Below are 12,499 nucleotides of genomic sequence, written 5' to 3' on the forward strand. Positions count from 1 at the left end.
AGATTAGTAAAAGTGACTGTGTCACCATAAAGAGTATGCAACTCCTAGGAGTTAGTATTTCAAATTTCTACAAAAAATTTCTATGCCATTTTACAGGCCAAGAGCCATGATTTACTGAAGAAATACAGTATTTAAGTGCCCTATCTACAACAGTTAAGTGTGGTATTACTGGTGTACCATTTCGACATAGTTCACTGATAATAAAAAGATTATGAGTCTCTGTTTTAAAAAGTTCTTTCAGCAACTTCACTGCTTTCACATTAAAAGATATGGTAAGTTCTTACAAAACAAACAAACAAACCATGGAATTGTTATCCATATTAACAAGTGTTGTGGCGAGCTAATGCTATTGCAAAGAGACTAGTGTTGATTACATACTCAGCTGGTTGTCTAATGTAAAAACAACGTTCCACAGTCAGTGAGAAGGGCACAACCATGGACACCAGGAGCTGTGTCAAAAGGGTTGTGTGTCATTAAAGGGCTCATTTGCTTGTTTTAATCTATGAGTTGCTTGGGTAAAAAATGTGTGGATCACGTTACAGTGCATGGTTCTTCAATGATGAGGCTGTGTAGAGCGAGGGAGGCTGTTTAGAAAAAGTTTGATCCAACTTTTTTCATGTGCATTGTACAGCCTCTGAAGGAAACTCATTTGTTTGTGTCCATATACGGGAAATCAAACTGGTTAGGTGGATGGTGCAGTCGGCTTCAGTGCATGCTGCAGCTGGGATGGAGATGAGGCTGTAGTTGGTGGTGGTGGTGGTGTTGTTCAGAGGGGGGTGTCGTAGTAGTCTGTGGGCTGATCAGTCCCAGGCGGCTTCTGCTGTTTCTGCTGATGCTGCTTCATGATTTCCTTCACCTCCTCCTCCAGCTCAGGCGGGATGATGAACTGGTCATCTGGGTCGGGCTGGGCTGGAGCTGTGAAGTAGCCTCCGGACTTCTTTGAGGGGGCGTCAGCGGCCACCTCAATAAGGTTGTGACTCTTCTCCTGGCGTGCCACCGACCCATTGACCCTCCTCTTGCCTGCCGACTTTCCCCCATCCCCACCTCCTGCTCCGACTGTCTGCCAAGACTCATCTCTCTCCAGCCCGTTCTCAATCTCACCGGGGCTCATGTCGATCCCTTCCTCAAAGGGCTCCGGGGTGCATGGCGGTGGAGGAGGTGGGGGGAGAGCCAGCATGGTCCGCTCCTGGCTGGAAGATGAGGGTAAAGATGTTTGGGGTGACGAGGAGGAGGAGGAGGACTCTGCTTTGAGGCAGTGGACGTCTGCCTCTACTTCCACACGGCTCCCATTAGAGAAAACCCCAGCGATGGGCTCCTCGTCCTCGCTGTCCAGCCCGTTGTCGGACAGGGCGCTGGAGAAGGTAGCGCTAGACAGTTGCCTCTGGAAGGAGCTCGCTAAGCAGGCGGGATGGAGGGCACAGCAGCTGCGGGCAGAGGGCAGCTCTGATCCTGGGAACAGGTACTGGCAGGGGTGGGTGGTTGTGTTTGCCTGCTGGTGCTGGAGTGACAGCGAGTGGGGCTGCTGGTGCAGGTGGAGGTGCGGATGGTGGGGCTGTTCGTGCAGCAGCAACAGGGAGCTCTGCGGCGGCTCGTCGGATGAGGCTGTGGATCCCACCTCGCTGCTCATCTCGCTGGTACTGATCTCACTGCTGATTTCACTGCAGGAGGAAGGCGGCACAGGCAGGGAGCCGTCTGAGGGCCGCTCCTTGATGGAGGAGGACGACGGCGGGTAGGGGCCCAAGCCGGGGCTGGGAGGAGGCTGGGGAGGCTCGGAACAGCAGCAGGAGCAGCAGTCCTCGCTCACACTGAGCTGCACCACAACAGCGCTGAGGCTGTCGGTGCAGCCGTAGCCCTGAGCCAGCGTGCACAGCTTCTTAGCGGCGGCCAGGCCATCGGGGACGTTTCGTATTGCCTCCACAGCCTCGGTGGGAGACACGGCATCCCACAGGCCCCGGCTACCCAAAATGAAGAACTCGTCCTGGGGGGTGAGAGTGACTGTCTGCACGTAGGGACAAGGGATGACGGATGGGTAGAGGAAGGAGTAGCCCATAATTCGTGTAGAATCGGTCACGCCATTCACCTTGTTGTCCTGTGGAATAGAGCATAAACATCAAAACAGTGTTCGTGTACTGCACATCTAAAATTGCATTCACATAAACGTACTCAGTATTGATTTCTGAGTACTTGGGATGTTTTTTTAAGGATCTCTACCTCGGTGATGATAGCCCTGTGTTGCCTGATCCGGCGGTATTCCTCCTCGAGTCCCACATTTTGAAGCAGCGACAGCGATAGAGGCTTTCCGTCGCGGCACAGGATGGCCTTGCACTTGCCCACGTTAGCAGCTGTGAGGGTGAAGCAGCCACCGGGGTCGGTGGGGTCGTGGCGAATGTGGCACAGAGCCGCTGAGCCGCCCAGTTTCTGCCCCGCAGTTCCCAGTTTCCTGTTGTGGCAAAGAAAGAGGGGACAGAGTGAATATTAAACATTTCTAGTCTCAATCAAATTGTGTAGCTTGTAGTTTTTGATAGGGTCCCAAAACAGTGTGGCTGATTAAAAATGCCTGTTGTCGTGTACCTTTGCATGACGAGGAAAGTGTTGGTCATGTAGTCCTCCTCGCTCTTGGTTTTGTGAATCTCTTCCGCCAACACGTCATTCATTGTGCACTGCAACAAGTAGGGCACCTCCACGTTCCTGTCCCCATCGAACACACCATACAGAGCCTCACGACTCCCGCAGAAACTGTTTACTGAGAGAGCTGCGACACACAGTCTGGAAAGAAAAACAAAAGACGGCCATAACGTCAGTGAGGTTTCTGCTTTGTGAGGAAACAATGAGAGCTTCAAAATTCCTCTGCTCTCCACGTACTGATCACACTTCCCCGCTCCTTTATAACCATGGAAACAATGCCTTCTATGATTCCCTTGACTGTACAGCAGGACCTACTTCATCAAAGCAGATGTTCCCATTGATCATAGATTATATGGAAGTGTGGAAACAATATGTGCAATTGCTTGAATCCGCGTTGAATCGTCATTTTAGCCCATACAGAGATGTTTGGCATTTGAGTGTACATGATTCATGTTTTCAATAAGCGCTGCTTCAATATTTCTTTCATGTGAGTCATCTGGCTTTAACAATGCGCATTCTCAAGAGGTTTGGATTAGTGATGCCTCACTGGACGAGTGTGATGGTGGTTGTTTTGTTTTTTTTCAGCATTGACTGAATTGAACTCACTTATTCTTGACGCCTGAGGCCTCTGTGTACCCATGACTCCACACAGCAGGCCCACCAGATGCCTCGTTGGACGAAAAGGTTGGAGGCGGATCGATACGGAAGCAGCGGATGTTACTGAAAGACAATAAAACATGAAAAAGATGACATTCACTGTAAAGACACAAGAGCCACTGACAGCACTCTATTCAGGATATTTATATATATGGTGGAGTCTATCATAAAAGGTTAGTTTAGATAAAAAAAGAATGTTCTTTGGATCAGTTCAAACAGTCAAATTTATACACAACGGCAGAGCAAATATTAAGCATGAGAAAAATAATGATGTACTTCCTTTGCAAAATATAGGTTTAAGTCATATTGTTTACATGCAGATTTACACTGTAACTGAAGTGACAACATCAACAGAGAGGAACAGTGACATACTTGAGCTGCTCGAGGGTCTTGTGGTCCAGGTTGAGACGAGGGTTTCCAGTCAGGTCCAGCTCCTGAAGCTTGGGAGGCAGATTCTCAGGTAGTGTGATCTCACTCAGCTCGTTACAGCTCAGATCCACACACTGGGAACAGAGGAAAAGACACTCACACACATGCACAAACAGTTCGAGCTCCGGGTCTCGTGTACAAATCCTGCACAATAAGACGAGCTGAGACGTTACTATGCATTACTACTGTCTTACTTTCATCTCCATCAGCTGCATGACCTCGGGGAAGACCTCGATGGCGTTGGAGTGGGCGATGAGCGTGTGCATTCGCCGGCAATTCATGATGGTGGTGGGCACAGTCTTCAGCATGTTTCCGCTCAGGTCCACCTCCTCCAGCTCCTCCAACTTGGCCATTTTACTGAAGAATAGGCAAAGCATTGGGTCAGTCGAAGACGTAAAATGTAGATTGATCGCTTTGTGGAATGACAGAAAATAATTCAACAACAATTTATATATTTATCAAGGAAAACAGACCACATTCTATGGATCCAGCATCCCACATGTGCAGATTTGCTGCCTAATTCATTATTTAAATCCTTGTAAATGTATTCTCTTTGGACTCTGGACTGTTGAAAATTGTAGATTTCTAGTCTGAATAAATTCATCTATGTATCGGCCAGTTAGAACCTGCCAATATATTGGTATCTGGTTATATGTTGGCCAATAAGGACAGGAAGGCCAAGTATACAGTATAAAGGCCATTTCACGGTAAACATAAACATTATAAATGTGTCCCTGGTTATTTCCCGTTGCAGCGAATGTGAATGACATCAGCTGACAGGAACCGAAGCTGTTGCCTAGCAAAGCAATTCCGTTGAAACTGTTATGTGTTCATGTATAAGCATGAATATCAGCCAAACTATTGTGTTCAGATTGTTTTACCCTCAAATATCAATATCTGTATCAACCTCAAAAATCCAGTTTTTAATAAATAATCAACAGATTGATCAATAATGAAAATAACCCTATTTTCAGCTTTAATGCAAAATACAATGAGTTTGTAGGGAGAGGAGCAAATGACTGAGTTTAAGTTCCTTACCTGGCCGGGAAGGTCTGGAGATGGTTGTAGGCCATGTGCAGAACACGAAGGTGTGTGTGGCCCGTTAGCAGGGGAACACACTTATCCGTCAGCCGGTTATTGGTCAGGTAGAGTTCCTGTAGGATGCTGTGGCTCTCCTCTGATAGGCTGGATGGTGGCAGGTGCTCCAGCTTATTGGCTGACGCATTTACGCAACGTAAACTGAGAGTAAAAGTAAAAGGATGGATTAATTTTCTTGCTCCTTCGGACAGGGTTATGAAAAATCACTTTAGATACAAACTTCTACGTGGCTTCCTACTTCTATGACCCCTCCCCATTGAAACCTCGCCCTCTCCCATCCTTGTGCTGATTGGTTGTTTTTTATTTGCCTGTCATCCTTGCCCTTCGTGCATCTTGTCCTCGCTTAAAATCGAATTCATCATTTCTGTCCTTCGTCTTCATATACCATCTTTTTTTTCTTTCTCATTACTTAATCTACTTGGAAGATGTCGGGTGTATTATCTGATAAACAACAAATCTCTTCCAGCTGGTGATTAATGCTACCTGTCAGATTTGAGGAACAGGTTGCAGGGCAGCTCCACCAGTTGATTGTGCTGTATGTCCAAAACCTCCAGCAGAGGGCGCTCCACTCTTTCAGGAAGCTTCTGCAACTGGTTATGTCCTGCACTCAGCTTCCTCAGACTGTTGCTGCAGAACAACCTGCGGCATGAAGAGAACACAGATGGTTGTGATAAACATATAGACCTAGAGTGGTGTACAGATGCATAGATGCATAGATGCATAGATAGATAGATAGATAGATAGATGTATAGAAAGCTGCACAAATATACTGAAAAAGTCATAGAAATGAGGATAGTGCAGAGTGAGGATGGGGGCGAGGACGATGATGTGGAAACAGAAAATAGCAGCGCCTCTAGTGGAGCCTGCAGCTGAATTTAATCATCCTGACACTTATTGGACAAAAAATAAATCTGCAGACAATGAGGGGGACCAGAGGAGGAGCAAAATGAAAAGAGAAAAGCAGAGGGAGAAGGGTTGACGAGAGCTGACGCGAGACAGACAGAAGAGGAGGAAGTGAGCTGGATCTGACCTTCTGAAAGGCTATATAAAGAGGAAGAGAATGGACCGAGGTTACAGGCTATCTGTGTGATTTATGAGGCTCTATGGGGGATAGATGACGGGCCGGCAGAGGGCAGGGAGAATAATGCAGCACTGTACTCCATTTACAGGCTAACGGACACATTTGCAGAGAGAGAGAGAGAGACTCACCGCGCCGGGAGCTCAGTGATGAGGTTGTGGCTCAGGTCCAGAACTTCCAGTTTCTGAGCTTCGCACAGCCAGTCTGGCAGGGACTCCATATGGTTCCTACAGGAGGAGAGGGGTTGATGATGATGATTAATAATGTGCTGTTTGTAAAGCCAGATACCTAACATGGAATATAATGTACTGTAATACTGCAAGTATTCGAATTCCCAACAGTTGGAAAAAAGGGCATGCCAGCAACTTGAGTTCTGGTTGAAAATTGTCTTTCTTCCCATATTTTGATTCTCTTTTTCAGGTAACTGAAGTCTCAGCTGCGTTGTGTTTCAGAAAAAAAGAGATCATAATGACAACTCTCAACAGCTCTCAAAAGGGTTCAAAAGAAAGATCAATACAGCACTTTAAATGAAAGAACTCTTTCTGTGCCTTTCTCATTGACCACAAGAAAGCCATTAAGAGTGACCTCTAACATCCACATTTCACCACGCTTTCAAAGATTAGTTTACCAGGTACTCTGCTACGCCGTTACAAGATCTTTAAAGAAAATTATTCCCACTTTCACTGAACAGTTTCTGCTCTTTTACATTTGTAGGGCAGAGCGGATCTACTGAAAATGAGCTTATTTTTAAACATATTTTTCTGATTAGCGCTGCATTCTTTGTGTGTGTGTGTGTGTGTGTGTGTGTGTGTGTGTGTGTGTGTGTGTGTGTATGAGTGTACTTGTGGAATTTCTCTCACCTCGAGATGTCCATGTAACTAAGATTGGAGGGCACAGGACTGACATCCAGTTGCCGGAGCTCTGTAGGGAGAAATCCAAACACATTAACCTACAGCAAGGACAGACATTACAAAAGCAGGTAGATGGAAAATGGAGGGGAGCAATCAGGGAGGGGGGGGGAGACAAGGTAGAGGGGAATGATGGAGGGGGAGACAATGAGGCTGCAGCACTGATGAGAAAAATGAGTGCACCTTGAGAGAAGAACATGGGGGGAAATAAAGATGCATAGGAAGAGGAGGAGTGACATCTGTGAGGGGGGATGAGAGTTATTTTGATTTCAGTTTAGAGGTGGTGGTGATGTGAGATGTGAAGGGGGTCTGTCTTTTCTTAAAACACACATGATGTCCTGCGTGCCAAACCCACCGTTGTTGGAGGCGTAGATGCCCTTGAGCAAGCAACCCTTGGCCTTGAGAGAGGCGATGCGGTTCCTCTCGCAGTGAAGCACCTCCAGTCTGGGGAAGACCGAGGCGTCCAGCTCCGTCAGCCTGTTGTCCCTCACGTCCAGCTGGGTTACGTGCCTCAGCAGGTCCGGCTCATCTGGCACCATGCTGGAGATCTTATTCAACCTGACAAAGAGGGAGCAGGGAGGAGGCAGAGGCTCAGCACCGATCGGATCAGGTTGAAGTGCACAGGCTGTGGCCTTTACTACGAGGCAGGGAACATGCCTCAGGTGATGGTCGATATATTGTGCAGCAGCTTCTTGAGCTCCGTTTGGTCTTCAGTTGTTCTGTGTTAAACAGTGATGGAAGCTGTGTTTTATTTACTCTGTGTGTGTGCGTGTTTGTGTATGTGTGTGTGTGTGTGTCTGTATCTTAGTGGTGATAGCTTAATGTTTATGCATTTAATTATTAGATATCACCTGAGGCAACACCTGATAATAAATAAAAGACATAAATATATTATTCTGTTCCACAAACAAATACCAGAATTTGGTCTAACATATTCAAGCAAAAGCCGGCATATAATTGCCCTGTTTGTCTTGATTGACAGGTACAGAGTTTGTGATGAAAAGAGGCTTTATGAAGAAAAATGATAATAAAGAAACAACAGACTTTTGAAAAGGGACATTTTGAAATAAAAACTACTGCAATGAATTACAATGATGTTATATAAACTGTGTTAATGTGAAAAGATTCAGGATGTAATAACATTACATTTTTTTGATTATTTCACAATTTCATGATTTGTGTTTTTTAATTATGATTATTTAATTTTTTTTAAACATATCTATTAAATATTGAAAACTTTAGGTCTTCATGTATTATTCTTCCGTACTAAGGAAACTAAAAAATGCCCATTGACTTGATAAGGGCAGCAACTAGTGATTGATTATTTTTTTCGACTGATCAGTTGAGAATTCTTCTTAATTTGTGTTTTACTCTAAAATTCCTTAATATCCCCAAGCCCAAAATGACATCTTCAAACATGTTGTTTTGACCGATGAACAGTCCAAAGTTTTGAAAATAATAGAAATTGAGAAAAGCAGCCACATCTCTTTGCTCGAAACATGAATTATTTTGTGTGACAAGTGGCTCAAACAATTAATCCATCATTGAAATTGTGGTTAATAGATTTTCTGATTAATCCACTGAATACATTAAGTCATTTTTCATGAGAAAATTATTTGTGATGGTTCCAACCTCTCAAATTTGATGATTTACTATTTTAATTTATCGTTTATGATAATAAGTGAATATCTTTGGGTTTCAAATTGTTGATTGAAACACATTTTTATAAAAGTCTTCTTTGACCCCAGGAACTTGTGTCAAGCTTTTTGACATTTTATAGACCAAACAATTAATCAATTAGGTGTATTTGTCAGATTGAACAATAAACTCGTCGATTAATAGATTTATCACTTCAGAACTTTTCTGGATACTTTTTTTGAAAATAAATCTAGATAAAGAAACAGCTGCAGCACTCATCATCCTCATCAGAGATACGAACTGATCTTTGCCCACACAGGAATGCTGGAAAACCTGTTGACTGACCTCGTCTAAGCAAAGTCGCCAGGGGTGAAGTATTAACTTGAAAATAGTGCAAGTCACTCCAGCTCTGTGCTTTTGGGAACAATCGGACGAGACCTGATGGAGCCACTAAAAGCAAATGATTTCCTGATTCCGTGCTGTTTGGCTGTCCACTCCTGTTTTGGCTTCCTCTTGCTGTTTGTGTTTCTATCATTAGTGGGATCACATGTTTCATTGAGTACATAGCTTTGGAAAAAAAACATTACTGGGGTCTTTAAGTGATGCTTGTTCTTGAAAAAGTTGTCAAGTAGTTAATTCATAAAACCCCTAACATAATCTCCTAATTGTGTTTTTGTTTTGAGTTTTATTATCATTTGTAACAAGCTACCTAAATGGCCATACCTCAGATCGATGTGTTTGACACGGAGCAGTCGGAAATTCTGCAGGGTGAGTGTGTCTAGGCTGTTTCCAGCCATGCACAGCTTCTCCATGGAGGCTAACTGCTCCAGCACCTGTGGCACGTGATTGAACTGGTTGAAGGAAAGGCCCAAGTAGCTCAGCCTCTGGAGGGAGCCCAGCTCACCGGGCAGCTCGTCTAGACTGTTGCCATCCAACAGGAAAGTCTGCAAACTGAGAGAGGAACACGAGATTAGACGCTTTTTAGCATTCGTAATCAGTACATCTGATGTCCAGCAGATGGCAGAGGCGGCATACATGCCATACTGGACACTTCAGGAATTTACAGGCATACCAGATCATTCCTGCAGATTAACTTCTCATCTAGCCCTGCTTCAACACATATACCTATATGTTCCGCTTTGAATGAGCTTTGAGTTGAGTCAGTAGTGACCCAGCTACTACAAGACTTTACTACGTATTCACTATTGTCATGGTGGGGTATTTTCTGCCTAATAATGCATGAATAATCAAGTTTAAGACCCAATTAATTAGAATTTTCTATTTGCATTTTTGCTGACACTGCTTTAACAAGTGAGTAAACAGCTTCCCCACAGGCAAAGGGGGACTGATACTGGAGCCCAACTAAAACTTCAAATGTTATGAGTATTCCCATAAGAAGAAACGGGTTTTCGGCCAGTAAAATGTGATTTGTATCATCCTCTTGAAAATGTTGGCATAGAAATAGAAATCTGAAATAATTTCGAGGGACACAGTAACAATGTGACCAAGTGAGCCTAATATAATTTCTCAGCAACATGAACCAATTGACATAAATCATTTTAAAATATGTAATGCAGTGGTCCACCAATGCGATGCTGATGTTTTCACTGGCAATGGAGTCCTCGAGAAATGCGAAAAAGCGAAGGTTTGCACCACAATAAAATAGTCAAAATTGGATTTTCCACAATAAATTGTCAAAATAACAAACTGAACAAACTTTTAAAATGAAGAAAAATAGATAAGTTATGCTTTAAACTTGACTTGCACGGACAAGAAATTACTGCAAACAGGCCAGGGACAGGTGATGGAAAACTGGCAAGTACCACAGATGATCTGTGCACGATGTGTTGTTGTTTGTTCGCGTGTCGAAACTAGCAAAGTGAACCACGGTGGTTGTTTTGCCATGTACTTGTTGCTAGGTAACTCCCACATTTGGCTATGTGGTTGGTTTGTTGAAAAGATTGACTGGTTTCCCACCCAGCCCTGAGATGGCATCAATGCAAGCAAGCACTAGCCCCGACTCAGCATTAAGGACTCGGCACAATAAGTCAAAGAGTGGTGTAATTACCAACATCACAAGCCAATAGTAGGGAGAAGTAATGTGAGAAAGCAGAATAACCAACAAAAGAGGAACAACCAAAGCGCATTGAAAGAAAAGCTAAATAAAGATAGTAAAGATTCCAATCTTGCAACATGAATACCAGTGGTTCTCGTCATAGTTAACATCTGATCTGTATCCTCAATAACTTCCTCTTCTTACTTACTTGGTCATGGCTCCCACAGAGCTGGGGACACAGGTTAGGTAATTGCAGCTGAGGTTGACCTCTGTCAGCGTGGGGATGTCACAGATAGCCAGGGGGAACTGACCGAGGTGGTTGTTGGACAGGTTGAGGCTTCGCAGACGAGAAAATCTGTAAATAGAGGATAAAAGTTTAAAAGACAAGTTAGGAGGAGGAGAGAAGAAAAAGAGAAGTGAGAAGAGAGTGTGAGTGAGTGATTGGAGATGTAGTTGCATCTTGTCAACATGAATATTGCAAGAGAGTGGAAGATATTCATAAATATATTAATGAATCTCTACACGGGCAATGGAACAAAGTATAGCTTACACAGAATTTGTTTAAGTGAAAAACACACAGTTAGAAAAAAGAAAAAAAAAACCCCGCCCTGAACTTTCACATTTGATTGTTGAGAAAACAAGCGCAGTGTTGACGTCTGTGTTGTTCATTCAAACACCAGTGACCAGTGGCATTAGGCTCGGTGTCCTATGGCAGAGCGGTGACCTTCAGAGGGGTTAGCCCCTTCGAAGGGCTGGGGTGGGGGGGACAAGGCGTAGCAGGAGTCTTCATTTATTCATCCACACACACATGGGACCTGTTATCACCTATCATGAGCAGCCATGGCGAGCCGGGGACGGGCACTGCGCCATATTAGCACCGCGGGCTGGAGCAGCTGCTTAAAACTGGCACGACTTGGTATACCTCCCATTGTGCACACACACACAGACAGGTTACACACACATGCACAAACCATATGTCATGGTGATGGGGGAAAAGTCAACCGAGACGTCAGGGCTATTGATTAGGCCGGCCAAGTAATTCCAGCTGAGGGTGACTCCAGCAGAGAGTGGGTGGGAAAATGTCATTCCACTGTTAAATCAAGCCCTGCAATATGCTGAGTAATGCTCAGACTCCCTCCTCACACTCTCTCCTCGTCTGTGTCATGCTCTGTCATTTTGTGTTATCATGCTATTCTCTTTCCTCCTTGCTCATTTCCAGGTGTATTTAAAGCTGCACTCATATTTTTTTATATGGTCAATGGATCAGCTGACGATCCATTTTTTGCTTGCAGTCATGCACCTCAGAGAATTATCCCACAAATATTCAGTACCCCTCTGCTATGTGAAGCCTTTTTGCAGGGCTCTCGACTAACTTTTTTCACCATCTTCCCAGAACTGATCCAAAATACCAACTATACCGTCTCGAACGGAGTGTTTACCTTTCCAAATGTAAAATCTTTGTTTTTCTACATTATCATTAATTAAAAGTAACCTTAAACTTAAATAAAACATCAAAATCGATTTGTTCTTGTTCAGAAATGTGGACTTTATTCATCTTAACAACTCATTTTATTGGTTTGTTATTTATAATTTGTATGTTTGGTTTTTTTTAGGTTCTGAAGTCAACAATGCCGCTCAGTCAAATTAAAATATTTTTTTGATATGCAAAAAGTAGCATTTGGTCCAAAAACAAGATTTCGCTTAGGCTTAAAACTGGCCCTGCTAGCTGGTGCGTCTTCAAGTTGGAGGAGCTGCTGGACAACAGGTTGCCAAGGACAACATGCGATGGAGAGATCTTATTGCAGCCTAACTACCCATGGGGGATGAAGAGGATTAAGTAAGTAAATAAGTGGTTAACATTAGTAACATGACTTGACTATTTATAGTTAACAGAATGGCAGAAGTCATGAGGTCAGAGGCAGCAGTATGTGCTGTGTGTGCTTATGTTGTCAAACCGGTTTAATAAGAACTGTGTACGACACAAAACGTGCAGTCATTCGGCTGTTTCAT

General features: G+C 44.0%; 1 protein-coding gene across 1 annotated transcript in view; it reads right to left on the reverse strand.

Annotated features, from left to right (window-relative positions):
- Positions 1-12,499, reverse strand: part of phlpp1 (PH domain and leucine rich repeat protein phosphatase 1) — a 44,798-nt gene that overhangs the window by 540 nt on the left and 31,759 nt on the right. Inside the window, exons 5-17 of the mRNA XM_054596278.1 lie at positions 10,698-10,844; positions 9,157-9,384; positions 7,151-7,353; positions 6,748-6,808; positions 6,019-6,114; positions 5,293-5,448; positions 4,750-4,950; positions 3,906-4,068; positions 3,655-3,785; positions 3,232-3,345; positions 2,572-2,766; positions 2,212-2,440; positions 1-2,089 (exon numbers count right to left, since the gene is read on the reverse strand). The exon at positions 1-2,089 is cut by the window's left edge and continues 540 nt beyond it. Of these exons, the coding sequence (XP_054452253.1) occupies positions 767-2,089; positions 2,212-2,440; positions 2,572-2,766; positions 3,232-3,345; positions 3,655-3,785; positions 3,906-4,068; positions 4,750-4,950; positions 5,293-5,448; positions 6,019-6,114; positions 6,748-6,808; positions 7,151-7,353; positions 9,157-9,384; positions 10,698-10,844 (3,247 nt within the window). The 3' untranslated portion in view covers positions 1-766. The remainder of the gene's footprint in view (positions 2,090-2,211; positions 2,441-2,571; positions 2,767-3,231; positions 3,346-3,654; positions 3,786-3,905; positions 4,069-4,749; positions 4,951-5,292; positions 5,449-6,018; positions 6,115-6,747; positions 6,809-7,150; positions 7,354-9,156; positions 9,385-10,697; positions 10,845-12,499) is intronic.

This window comes from Anoplopoma fimbria, chromosome 3 (assembly GCF_027596085.1).
Source record: "Anoplopoma fimbria isolate UVic2021 breed Golden Eagle Sablefish chromosome 3, Afim_UVic_2022, whole genome shotgun sequence".
NCBI classification, from domain to species: Eukaryota; Metazoa; Chordata; class Actinopteri; order Perciformes; family Anoplopomatidae; genus Anoplopoma; species Anoplopoma fimbria.